Source organism: Salvia splendens, chromosome 20, assembly GCF_004379255.2.
Source record: "Salvia splendens isolate huo1 chromosome 20, SspV2, whole genome shotgun sequence".
Classification (NCBI taxonomy): Eukaryota; Viridiplantae; Streptophyta; class Magnoliopsida; order Lamiales; family Lamiaceae; genus Salvia; species Salvia splendens.
Genome location: NC_056051.1, coordinates 19,990,390 through 20,004,673, shown reverse-complemented (window position 1 = coordinate 20,004,673; position 14,284 = coordinate 19,990,390). Strand labels below are relative to the sequence as shown.

The 14,284-nt window shown below is 33.2% G+C and overlaps 1 protein-coding gene across 2 annotated transcripts; it reads right to left on the bottom strand.

Annotated features, from left to right (window-relative positions):
• Positions 1–6,061: 6,061 nt before the first annotated feature.
• On the bottom strand, positions 6,062–13,018 carry LOC121782964 (K(+) efflux antiporter 6-like). Of its 2 annotated transcripts, none has more exons than XM_042180979.1 (20): positions 12,615–13,018; positions 12,106–12,149; positions 11,255–11,313; positions 11,087–11,165; positions 10,828–10,889; positions 10,668–10,743; positions 10,513–10,587; positions 10,269–10,340; positions 10,099–10,182; positions 9,336–9,404; positions 9,105–9,182; positions 8,831–8,919; positions 7,961–8,057; positions 7,793–7,846; positions 7,569–7,664; positions 7,263–7,451; positions 7,100–7,177; positions 6,943–6,987; positions 6,717–6,806; positions 6,062–6,610 (listed from the first exon to the last, which is right to left on the bottom strand). In XM_042180979.1, the coding sequence occupies exons 1-20, from the start codon at positions 12,835–12,837 to the stop codon at positions 6,521–6,523; spliced, it is 1,749 nt and encodes a 582-aa protein (XP_042036913.1). In that variant the 5' UTR covers positions 12,838–13,018; the 3' UTR covers positions 6,062–6,520. The 2 variants fall into 2 exon arrangements, with proteins under 2 accessions (XP_042036913.1, XP_042036914.1); XM_042180980.1 differs by having other exon boundaries at positions 11,251–11,313; positions 12,615–12,711.
• Positions 13,019–14,284: the final 1,266 nt, after the last annotated feature.

Sequence of the window (14,284 nt, the reverse complement as noted above, 5' to 3'; positions counted from 1 at the left end):
TATTTTTTCAGTAATTTGTATTATAAAATAATCAATGAAGTGTCGAATTAGAGTCAAACAAATAGAACAATATAAATTTTATCGGGTTTTCGGGCCAGCCCATCGGGTTTTCGAGTCTGGCCCTAACGGGTTGCGGGTTAATCGGGTGCGGGCTAATCGGGCTGTAATTTTATCGGGCTGGAAATTTTCAGCCCTAACCCTATAAATTTGGCGGGCTATTCGGGTCAACCCACGGGTTACGGGCTAAATTGACATCCCTAGCTGGCCATAAATGACATTTCAGTAAATATAGGTATTTTTGGATATTAATAATTTAATTGTCTCATTTAATGCTTAATTCAGTTGACAATACTACTCTTAGTCTTTAATTGTAGTTTCTTTTTAATTTATTTATTCCGCTCTTTTCTTGAGTAATTTGTTACAAAAACCAATAATAATATTTATATACTATAAATTATATTATAAATTTATATACTATAAATTATGAATATTATACATATATAATAAATTAATTCATAGTATCAAAATATGATATTAAATTTTTAATATTGAAGTACACTTCTTCGAAAAATATTAAAATAATATTTTTGTTAATACTAATATTTATACGTTGCTTGAATATTATGATTAAATGTATTTTAAATAAAAAATTAGTAAAATTAATTTTTTAGTTATTAATTAAAAGAATTTATCCAATTATGGGAAGATTAAACAATTGTTGCTGTGTAAATTTCATTATCAATGCATGTCTTTATTTACGATAGATTATGTTGTTAGAATTAAATATTACTAGAGTAGTTAAAATTGATTAAAATAATAAATTTATTTTTTGTAATTATCATTTGGGATTAATTCAGTTAATGTAACTTCAAACTGACTGTAGCATAAGTCAACAAAGAATAGTAAACTGAAAAAATAGACTTTGAATTATATACTTAAATTGAGAATTTGTTTATAACTTAAGACTCCTTGCAATTTTGTCGTACAAGTATATTGTGTCACTTAATAATATTTATAAATATAATATCCTTACAATTTATTTTACTTCTACATAAGTAGTATTTAATATTTAAGGGTACATTAGTCTTTAAAGAATTGCTACTCTCTAGATGCATAAATTTCATCAATTCTATATTAATTAAACAAAATTTTAATAATTTTTTAATATTATGGCTGACCATAATATGACCATTTAGCACTACTCAAAATAGAAACTGAACAAAATAGGTTAGATTAGATTAATATATTGGGGAAAACTATATTGATTGGGGAAACACAGCTGTGGGATTCATTATTTTATTTATATTATATTTTTTAAATAATATTTAGACACTTATTTCTAGATTTGTTTCATTCTTTGAAAGAAAGCAATTTCTCTCATTTGCGCAAAACAATGGACCAATTAAGAAAAAGTAGAGTTTCGATCATTGTAGACGAATAATCGATTAAAGCAATGGACGATTCATGATTGGTTTTAGCACTCTGAATAGAAGAAATGAACTTAAATGAAAAGAAATTGGGTGACATTCTATTCGTACATCTATGGCCACTATATATTTTTAATTAATCGATTTTGTTATCTCCCAATATTGTCTCTTTTCTATGGCTTAAGGGAAGGTAAAAACAAAGGGAGAATTCTATAGAGGGTCATGTATCCATTTTGATTAATAATTAAGCATATGTCAATATCTCAAATAAGTGGCAATTAGAGAATCTCTCGTGTTTGTCTCTCTTTTTTTAAACATATACCAATTTTTTAGTTACCAATTCGATATTGTATGTATGAGTAGAAGATGTATTGGGCTCAGTTTTGTTTAGGATTCAAGTTAAAAAATAACATAAGCAATTCATGTTGTCGCCATCAACAAGCTCATCAAAGAAAGTTTGACAAATATTTAATGTCATCAAATTCAATTAATTTAAAGGAAAATAAGAAGATGGTGGAGATGTTGCAATGAGAATTAGAAAACAATAATAGGAAGAAATATATAAGAAGAAAAATAAAAAATGAAAGGAAAAAATAGAAAGACGAAAGAGGAAAGGGTGTAGTCGGCGTCGTTGAAAAGTGTTGGCAATAGATTCGTAAATCATGTGATGAATCGCGTGATCTATCACTCCACTTTGCACTATTCCCAACACATATATGGCCCCACTTTTATTAACCCCTCTCTCTTTCTCTCTCTCTATACACACACACACACACACACACACACATTCCATAAGGTAAGATTAAAAATTGTATTTAAAAATAATTAAAGATGTATATTTTCGTGGCTCAAGTATATATTATATAGTCCAACTGTTGAATATTGATATATATACTAGGATGCTCTATAAAACAAGATACTAATATATCGTACACTTCAATTTACATTATTTCGATTGTGTGATGTTTCAATTAAAATAAAATATTTATAAAAAAGAAAATGCAATTTTATTTCTTTGTTCTCTTTTTAAATTAACACTAACTTTACATCAAATTATGAGTGGAACAAGATATTTAATTTAGGTGTGATGGGTCATGGGGAGTATATACGAAAACTTCTGGACTTACTGCCGATATTCTCTTATTCAACCTTCTTACAGAAATAAATAAATAAATATTTAACAACCTAAATAGAAAATGGCCTATATATTAATTAAAACAGTTACAGTGTTAGAGCAGTCTCTAGTTAAAATGCAGCGTCACCAGACCCATCATGTATCACAATTAAGAAATCCAAAACTCACATGTAAAGACCATATTAAGCTATATATTGATGGTGAGCATAATTCAACACATACACATTTCATGGTTCACGTATTTTTGGTACAATTAATCTAGCTAGCACCTTAATCATTTGCGATGAATTTGTAAGCTATGTTTGAATAGTAATCATGTGTCCTTGAATTTATCATAATAGGGTTGCGCTAGTGTGCTAACTAATTTACAGTAATAACAAACTAATAACTTTCAATTCTGTGTATTAAAATTATCAATACAGAGATATAACTATATCAATACAACATGTAAATTTAAATATCAACACAAAGACCTAAGTTTAACAACACAACAATTTTGATAAATTTATGTCTTTTGTAATGATATTTTTAACATATAAAATTAATATTTAGTTATTAATTGTTATTATTATAAAAGGTTAATATTTGATCACACACCTATCAGAATATATACACTCATTACTATAAGTAGTCAATTACCCATGTGAGATGCCATTGAACTAATTTCATGACAGTAGGGAGATGAAATTTGACCTACAAATTGTGGAACATTAATTTGGCTTGTTATATTTTATTAATTCCCCTTGAGCCAGGCTAAGGGTTGTTGTGCTAGAAGGAGTAATATTTTTAAGTATTGAAGACAATTATCATGGATGAATTAAAAATTTAAAGGACAAACTTTGGAATCAGGGTTGATGGAATCAGAAATTAAATAATAAGTATAATTCTATTATCTTGACGTAGCTAGTTTGACCATACAGCTAGTGTCTACACATTAACACCTAAAGATTTGTTATAGCAAAAGGAGACAGTAAAACTATTACTACTTGTGATTTAATTAAATAATAAAACTACTTCCAGAATCTTCTCTGTCAATTTGTAGCACCTATATATATATATATATTAGTGTGGGTGGATAAGTAAATGAATAAAATACAGATTGCTAAATTATTCAACAAAGGTAATTTGTTTTGAAGGGATTCTTGCACTGACAAAATACATGTCTTCATGTGGTTAAAAGAGGCTAATTCTCACTAGGTGTCCAATATATCCAATTTGTCACGATCGAAAAATTCTTTTTAAATTTGGGTTTTAGTAATTATCTACTTTTGAATCTTTCTGCGCATGTGTAATGATACTCAAAGTATTTGTATATGTGACGTGTGCATATTACTTTGTTGGAAATGAAAAACTTTTGTAATGAATTTGTCACATATACTTACATGCATAATATCGTTATTTTTATATCGATAATAGTTTGGCTTAATGTCACATTCCCTCGTTCAACTGTCAATAATTTTAATAGTAAATAAGATATAGTACATTCAAATGCAGAATTGACAAATTAAAAAAGACATATAGAGAATAAATGGTACAGAAGAGAAATTTATCAAGTAGAAATGAGACTAATTTTTTACACAGAACAAATAAAATTGATTGCGATAGGAGGAAATATTTCCTAGTCACTATATATGTTGATGCAAAACTATACTAAGTCTTGGACGTGTATAGTATATAATAAAATTGAGGTGCAAAATTTTCTAGAAACATTTGTTATGGAAAAAATTACCACGAGTAGTAGTATTAATTATGCTGTATGTTATATATGTTTACAATACATAAACCCTATTTGTATGCAAAATTGAATCAATGACCCTAAACTAAAAGCTTAATTACTCACACGACTCATGCTTATATAGTCATGTGCAATTATCAAACTGTCACTGCATATATTTGGACGTGTATCTTTTAAATAAATGTTAAAATTTTGTTTGCTTCTAAATTTGAAATATTCATTTTATCGCAAAAACTAAAACATCGTAACCAATTTTGACATTTAGTATTGGATTCTTTGATCCAATAATTGCTTTTTTTTTGTTGTCATCTCAGTTATCCATCACAATCGTCGCAGTATTATTGCATGCGTGCACCATTTTCTCCTTAATTCAATTAAAATATATTACTATAGCTTCTCTTTTTTTGGCAATTCAACTAATCACACAATCGATGTATAAACTGATAAATAACATCCTTTGAAATTCCTCCAATATCTTTTAGCTCGAATTTGAGTCATGACCATAGTTGGAAGGATGTTATAAAAAAAGCAAAAAGAATGTCAATGTGGTATGATAATTAAACAAGGGTGTAACCATTATATTCCTTATTATTAGCATCAGCCCTAATTATATTGCAAAATATACTACACGTTGGAAGTAATAATTTAAAGATGGGGAGTGGAGATCATCAAGATTCAAAGATGTGGTTGCCAATATGGAGATGATTGGTAGGTCCAACTAATTTAATTGGCTAGTGTCAATTTGTTTTCTTAGTTATGCTAATAAGTTATTAGAGCATAATTGAATAGTTGCTCCAAAGGTCATATCACTTGGGAATTTATGGAATCACCATATTTAATTTGGAAACTTTTTACTCTATAATAGAAAGTAAGATGATGTTATTCAATGATAAAAAGTCCATCCATGTTGACAAATTTGAAGGGGGCAATCAATTAGATAGTGTGTTGGTCTCTTGGATCTTTTCTAACTCGAATCCTACCCATTTACTTTTATTTATAAGAATGAATACGTACATTTATTTATAAGCAACATAATGTTGCTTTTGAGCATAAGAATTGTACTAACTTTTATTTGAAACAATGGCAACTTTTAATCATAATAATAATTATTTTCATTTGGCGAATTATGAGTCCGATATCAAATGCGAATTATGAGTCCGTTAAAAAAGAATTACATTACCCCAACGAGGACATTAGAGCTGGGATTTGATTGGACCACAAAGTTCATCAATGATTTTGTTATTTTACGTTTTGTACAAGCTGTGCTTCGTGTAGTACATACAATGATGCAAATACTTGCACCAAATCATTTCTATAGATTCTCAATGCCCACCAAAATTTATCAACTATATTTTTGTTTTATCATTACTATTGTCTATAGCATTTTTTACATTCCGGTTGACAACTGCTCGAATAGACATATTACATATTCTTTTGTTCCAAATCTTAGTTAGCAAAGCGGTGATTGGATTGATTTATTACAGAATTAGTTTAATTCCAAATGAATAATAATTTAATAAAATCATAGAACCCCAAAATTTAGGGGAGAAAGACGCATTCCTACTGATTTCTATTATAATGTGATTGAACGAGAACTTGTGCGACCATAATGAGACTAGTCAAGATTCGGACCCGACATACATTTCGATGAATCTGGATATCAACCCATCTCACAATTGTATCGTCCCACACAAGACCCTGAAATAGTATATCGAACAAGACATTCCCGAATAATAACGATAATAATATCACGAAAGAAGAAAGTTCATCTATCAACTTCGTTGTTAAAAAACATTTTGTGTAGTACATCATGTCCGTTCAAATCAACGCAGATAATATATATCAACGCTCTACAGGAAGACAGAAGCGAGATACAATTAAGTGCTTCGGGTAGAAAGGCCAAAAAGGAACAATTAAATCTGCATAGCACAGAAAAAGGCTGCAACTATTTTACATGGTAGAAGAAGAAGAAGAATATGGGAGGAAAAGCAGTGATGCTAGTCCTCTGTCGTTAGATAGTTAGTAGCTCTAGTAGTTAGATTACATCCTGTGTGAGGTGCGTGCAGTTTTGTCTTCTGCCTGGTTAGAGATGGTATGTATACGAGATATTACATCCCACGGGAATGCTGTTAGAACACAGGCAAATAATTCTCTGATTTTGGGGCATCGGATGAGAATTTTATGAGGTAAAATGTGGGAACTGTTACGGTTGGGATGAATTTATCATACTTCATGTATCAAGCGATCCTTAGATATCAAGGCAATTCTCTGCTTAGAAATGTCTGACCGGAGAATGTCTCCTTTGAGTCCGATCTGGGGCCAAGTTTCATGTTCCGAGAAAGATCAGAAGCATATTTAAAAGCAAAAGTATGCATCACAAGCAGGAAAGAAAAAGGAGAACACGGCCGGTTTCTTTTACCTCGACTTGGCTTTCAGGTGAAAACCAGCGTAACAAGATGCCTAGGTGCACAACTGCCGGTATAAGCTTGAAAAGCAATGGAGTAGTTACCTACAGAAGTATATTTATTGGTCATTAACTAATCTATAAACCGGCTGGGAACCATATTAGTAGCCGTCCCGTCTTGCAATCTCAAGGTAAGAACCAGTAAAGCTCAACAAACATCAAGCAGGAGGATTTTGATTACCAGACTGAGGGCTGTAGTTCCAAGAAGCAGCAGATACACTCTCCCCTGGAAGACGAAAAAAAGACAAGAAAATAGCTTAATAATTCTAAGAAAGACCAGAAGAACATCTCATGACTACCAATGATGCAATAGGGAGATTACGTAGTTAAGTGCTTACCTCAACAAGATGCAGATTTGAGGCACGACTAAGAAGCACAAAAGCAAATTCCCCTATTTGTGCCAGAGACATACCGACCTACATGGATCAAGGACCAAGGTTGCTGTTAATGAGTGGGATGTGTAGAAAAAATTCAAATTTTACAAATAAGAAGGCAACTTACAAGAAGCGAAGTTTTGTTGTTGTAGCCAAATCCCTTGACAACAACAGAAATTACTATTGTTTTCACAATGACAACCAGTATAACTGATGCCAGCAAGATATCAACATGATTCCATAGAAAATGAACATGGATCAGCATGCCAATGCTAGACAAGAAAAGAGCAGCAAACATATTGCGAATAGGCTCAACCTGGACGGAAAAGTATGTGGTGAATCAAATGTAGCCATATGTAAATGATGACAATAATTATAATGAGCATGTTGCAATTTTGTCCACTAGTTCAAGAAGTGTGAAAAATAATCTTACTTGTTCAAGGGTATGCTGACCAAGATCAGTTGTGGCTATCATTACTCCGGCAGCAAATGAACCCAATTCTAAACTGAGACCAAGCTTGTCGCTAGTCTGGAACACATAAAAAGTGAAGTATATTGGTCAGGATCTATGAATTTAGAGGTTACATGACAAATCAATGACCAAGGACAAGATAAGGGAACAGAGCTACAGTTTTGAAAAGTGTCAAAGAAACTAACCCAAGCAACAAGAAGGCAAAATGCAACTGATGCCAATTGATAAAGTTCGTTGGTCTGCGAAGGAGACAAGTATGTTATGGTAACTTTGACCAATTGATGAAGCTTGGACATATTTGTTCTACACAACACGTCTTGGTGGGTGAAAAACATTGGAATATGTAAGTTTACCTGTGATGACAAACTTATCATGAGTTTCAAGAACCAAGGCACACATGTCCGCGACAATACTGTTAGAGCTGCCAAGAACGCAATCAACACCACCAACCTGGCTAATGAAATTGTAGTTTTTAGCCAACCAAAAGAAGAATGTATTCAGCTCGAATATATGAAGTATCAGGACACCATGGGTCAATCAAATAAAGATATCAGGACCAGCTTTCCAGAAAAAAAATCAAGATCTAACAAGATAAGATAAAAAATTAAACATTCTCCTACAAACAATCATTAAAATACTCCCCCCGTCCCACTCAAGATGTTCACATTCTTGAGTGGCACGGGATTTTAGGAGGAGTTGTTAGGTTAGTAGAGAGAAATAAGTAGTTGAATATTTTAATAGCTAGCTGAATAGTATAGAAAGTGGACATCTTGAGTGGGACAAACTAAAAAGGAAAGTTGGACATCTTGGGTGGGACGGAGGGAGTAAGAACTGTCCCCTAAAGGGATGTGTACTATGAGTGATAGGATAGATTGATAAAGCATATGATTAAATATTTGTAGGATAAGATCATCAAACAAGCTCAAAATGAATAAATCTATCAAAGTAAACAGTGATGAACTTAGATTACTTTTATCAATCCATCCTATCACTCAAAGTAAACACCCCCTAAATATATATGTAGACATCGTTTTATGCTAATGTCACTGTTCATAAATTATCCTGATAGTCAGAAACATTTTCCATATATATGTTAGTTCTTTCTTTAATAAACCAAACGGAATGGTCAGATTTTCCAGATTCAACTTTTCTAATTGCTGATTAAAAAGTCCTTTTAACTCGACATGCTATCCAATTCGAGAAAATATGAGGATTGAGCTTACGATTTAGTCATGGAAATGACCCCCTGCATAACACCAGAAGTTCCACCAAGAACTGGAAGCATAGCAAATAGCAATCCTACAGCACAGTCCTGACAATGAAATGAATAGCAGATTTTATTCAACAAACATTAACCCTTGCACAAAAGGTATGTATTGATATTATAAAGAACATGAGAGCATGTGAAGCTGTAATCAGATGATCAGAGTTGAAAAGCATATTTATGGGACATTAGTAAGAGAGCCATGCAGTAAAAGGGAACAATACTTATGATACCTGTAAGATCAGTGTGCCAATAGTCACTTGACCATGAAGAGCGTTTGTACTATTTGTCTCCATCAGGAACTTGTAAACCTTATAACAGAAGTCATGAATAAGAAAAAAACTCCATGGAGAGGAGAAGATGCTATCCTCACCCAGAGCAAGGTATCATTGGCACATGTGTTACATTTAAAGAAAGTATACTAGCAGCAATGCTCAACCAAGTGACTGATGCACTGGACTTACCACTGCTGTAGATGACATAGACAGAAAAGCTCCAACAAATACACCCTCAGAAGCTCTGCCACCACAAGCCTAGAAACAATGACAAGAAATTGCTTTTACCAGATAGCAGAAGATGATAAATGGCTTTAAGTGAAAACAGAAAAGGTTCCAAAGATAACATAGCCATATGTCTAAGCCAAGGGAATAGACATTTGTTTTCAAGTAACATAAGATTCCAAAGGGAGCAACTGAGGCATTATTTAGCTAAAGTAGCATACAAACAGCTAAGATTTTGATATACAACCTCCCTCAAACCTCTAATTCCCCCACTTCAGTTTCCATTTTCCATTCAATGCCTACTGATGGTTTATTTTCAAGTTAGACCAGAATAACCTTAGGTGGAAAAAAATAAAATAAGACGCTCATCAGCAGGTTTCTGTTCTTGCAGCTTACGTTAACTTCAAATCTATTGCTGACTTGCTGTCACTTCCCAAACTTAAAATAGACAACAATATAAAAAAAACTACTTTCACTTTTCAACAAGATAGGCTTGTCTAGCAGTTTCAGAGTATAAAGCAGTGTTTATGGAGATAAGATCTGCAATTTCTCTTGCCACCACTGGACAATGAGAAAATAGCATATACTTGACTTGACACAATTGTTAGAGGAGCCTTATTACAGAGCTTGCGCATTTGATGGTCAATAATCAACTTAATCAATAAACTTTATAAACTTTTGGCAAGCAATAATATATCAACACCTAAAACCCATCTGATGAACATACCGAGGCTATAATTCCACATAGGCACATGAAAAAGAGAATTTGAAGTAACCCTCCAAGAATAGCAACTGCACGAACAACTCGTAGCTGTAAACAGCTAATTGCTTCAGTCTAAATACAAACGGAAAAACCAGTACTGTGTCGTTTTAAAGCAACCTATAACAGCAGCTAACCTTTGTTGTGGAGAACTCCAGGCCAAGGGCAAACAGAAGGAAAATTACACCAAACTGAGCCACTGTTTCAACCTGGATAAACTCATTATGAATGACAGAATAAGAGCAGTTCATGACGAAACTCATTTATGCGTGAACCATAAATACCACTACTACTTCAAAAGGAAAATTTAGCCTGCTAAGGAATCTAAGATGCAAAGTGGCACATTTAAAGGTCAAGAGTTGATTTAGTATAGTCACATACTTGCACCATTTCACTGATAATATTCAGACCTCCAGGTCCAACAAGTGATCCTGCTAATAAGTATCCAGTAAGCACCTGCAAAGTGTTTCACAGAATTAGGAAATATAGTTGAACAGAGTGAGCATAGCAAGACAAGCCAAGTTCCGAGATCAGACCGGTTGTCCGGCACAAGCAAAAGCAATTCCACCACAAGTTGCAGAGACAATGACGACAACTAGGTCTGATATGAGCCTGCAAGATCATCACATTAGATGGTCTAGATCCCAAAAGGACGAGACACGAGATTGTAAAAACTTATCATTCTTGTTACTGTACCTCAAGTCTAACTGCAGCACAGGGTATTTGGATTTGAAATTTGATATGATAAATACATTATCCTGAATATAAACAAAAAAACTGTATATTTACCCACTGACAATGGTAAGATTGTTACTGATTTACTTAACTTCTGATTTGTCTCTTTAATAGTTAACTGTACCTTTTTTTCAGACTCTTAGAGATAACAATGCTACTAGAGAAACATTCAGAAATTAATGTCACTATGTAACTAAAAAGTGTAATAACATTGTTTTACCTTTCTATCGATTAATGTTGGGGTCTCTTCAGCTCCATTGTCATTATCCAGGTTGAAAACTTTATTAAATTTAAAGGATCTATAATTACAAGAGGATAATTCATATAAGTAAAACAAACATATTATGCATGTGGAAAAAGTTAGTGCAAGAATGGTACAGATACCTACTTTTCTTCTTTTGTTTCATTTTTCTTTGGCTTCACTCTAGCTACTGTTTCCAAAACAGCCTGATAATGTGATAAAGTAAGCCAGAAATAAAGCAAGTAAGGCAGCATGTTTTGCAATTGAAACCATGTTACTGTTCACTCATTGTGATTGTCTATTTAAAAAACTAATGCAACCAGAGTTTGGTTACAGATATGTTCAACCAAAGCTAGTGAGTATTTATTAGCGTTCCATATCCTCTGGTCTATCATATGTATGTTAAACTAACAAGCATACAAAGGAACTGTGTTCAAGAAAATATTTAACTGTGGAATACAATGACATTAGCACAAGGTTAAGCAAAGGGCCTCCCAGCTACATAATCCCTAAACTTATCACGCATCATAGATCCTGATGCGTATACCTCCCATCTGACTAGTTAAACGATTTAATCCCCAGAAATATAATGTATATATCATGATCAGAGCTTGATGCCAAATTCAGACACCATTAAGTCATTTCTGTTTCTGGACAACAAAAAGGCAAAGTTGTCCAGCTCACAAAGAATACATCCAGGAATGCTTGAAGCTATTGTCCGAAGAGAAATATCTTAAGCTTTCATACCATATTGAGACAAATTAGCCAACTTTTTCCCGCTTATTGTGAAATTCTACTGCTGTTGCACTTGTTATTGAATTTCCAGTCAACCATTTCAATAATTTCCAAAACATGTTGCAAAATCCACTTGAACCCTCCAAGTCAAGGGACATTATTCATATGCAATTTTATTCATACCTCTCCTTACTGAGTTACTGACGTTACCCAAAAATTAGATAAAAGTACTATTCTAAGAGGTGGAATTGCAAGGTACAAACCTGTTGCTCAGCCACAGTGTTGTTGAAGCTACCAGCATCGTTTTCTGCCACAAGTTCAATTTCAGACAGTATTAACTAAGAATCCGCCACCACATTAATCACAAGAAACTTACAAAAAGCAGCTGAGCTGTTTCCAAAGTACATCAAAATAACAAGCAAAATGATCGCTAGTTTTAAAAAATTGATTAAGATGGTAAACATAAACAATAACTTTAGCTCAACAGACTCCTGCTGGATCAATAAATAGATACTAGTACAAACCAGTAATAGCTGCAGCCAATAGACGAACTTCAACCTTTCCCCAAAATAATGAAAACAAAAAACAGTTTAAACATCACATAAGGAATCAATAAAGCTCATAAAAAACCTCTAGATTCCAAAATTTACTTAGCAAAGTATAAAGAGTGCCTATGCTATGTGCCGAATGTTAACCCTAACGAAACAGGTATCACCAAAAACAAAATCGGAGCGAATTGAAACAAAGCTAAGTAAATGTGATCCAATAAAACCTTCATTATGATCCTCATTCTCCGTGAATTCCTTCTGGAGCGCACGGTCGATCATATCAGCAAACGTGTCCTCCTTCGGACTGGTCTTATTCCCAGTAATGGTGGCATTGGAGAAGGTGGCAGCGGCGACGTCTCCCTCCGCGGCCAGCTTGGAATCCTCAGACACCGCGGCGGCGGCGAGTACCATTGCCAGTAAGACAGCGGCGGCTAACGATCTACTCATCTTGAGGCAGACGCAGCACCGCCGGCGGCGCAGGCGAAGCAGGCCCCGGCGCACGTCAGAGAAGTGTCGGTTAGTTTGCTTGTCGTTATCCGCAACTGTGCAGCTCCTCAGGCGCAGTTGAGAGACAATTGGGGGAAATTGTTTTTTTTTTTAATTTTATTTGTGTAATGTAATTTCGTAGTAGTTAAGTGATTAGTGAATGAAGAGATGATTAGTAGTAATCAACACGATAAACAAGGGATGTTTTTTTGGATGCGCTATGTTTTTGTTTTATTTATTACTTTCTTTTTAAAAAATAGTAACTATTTCTATTTTGGATCGTTCCTTAAAAATGAAAACTTTAGAATCTTTCTATTTTAGGATATAGACCCTACAATCCACCAACTATACTTTCACTGTTTTTTCTCTTCATCTCTCTTATTTTACTCTTTTTTCTCCTCTATCTTCTTTACCAATTTTTCTCACTTACTTTATCAATTATGTATTAAAATCCGTGTCATTTTAAATATTTCTATTTTTTTGAATATGAAGAGAGTAAATATTTAATATGTGGGGGATGCATAATATTTAGAAAAACAAATCAAATTCCTAACCAATATGGAAAACAAATCAAATCATTAGTTCATAACAAGTATTTCCATATCAAATCATTAGTTCATAACAAGTACTACTACTACTGTAACAATAAATCATAGTAAACTCACTCGTGAGACAAGATAAAAGTCAAAATTCCTATCAAATACTCCCTCCGTCCCAGCTTAAGTGAGACGTTTTCCTTTTTAGTACTCCGTACGTCCTAACTTAAGTTAGACGTTTCCTTTTTTAACAACAATCAATTCACTTCTCTTTCCTACTTTATTCCCTTATCTCTCCTACTTTATCATCTCTCTTACTTTATTATCTCTTTTTTCTCTCTTTGTTACTTTAGTCTCTCATACTTTACTATTAATAATTTAATTCACTAAACACTACTACCTAAATTTTTGTGTCAAAATAGAAACGTCTCGCTTTGTCCGGGACAGAGGGAGTAACTAGTAGGAACGAGCATTGAATAATAGTATTGGATTTGGAGTATGTGATTACACCTTAGTTTAGATACCATTTATGTTCAAAACGCATAGTTCAGAGACCATTTGCGTAGTTCACTCTTAATTAATTGGTGGGGTTGACCGTTTGGTAATGAACAACGGCAATTTTTTTAAGATAACTATTTCAATCCACGCACGATGCACGAATGATGGTCTTTAATATTTTTTCGAGTTTAGTATGTGTATTATACAATACACTCTTCATATTTACATAGTAGAGAAATTTATTTAGGTCAAACAATTTAAGATAAGTGTACTCTTTTTATCTCATGCTACTCGTATCCACTCATATTAAATGACACAGAGGAATTAACCAGAGTATGCACTCGTTTTGTAAAAATAATACTCCCTCCGTCCCT

Bases quoted from the DNA above. Each gene is read 5' to 3' on its own strand.
- LOC121782964 (XM_042180979.1), bottom strand. From the start codon at position 12,837: ATGAGTAGATCGTTAGCCGCCGCTGTCTTACTGGCAATGGTACTCGCC. The intron at 10,890-11,086 runs GTAAAACAATGT...GTTTATATTCAG, and splicing joins CAACATTAATCGATAGAAAG to GATAATGTATTTATCATATC. The intron at 6,611-6,716 runs GTAAAAGAAACC...ACTTGGCCCCAG, and splicing joins CACCTGAAAGCCAAGTCGAG to ATCGGACTCAAAGGAGACAT.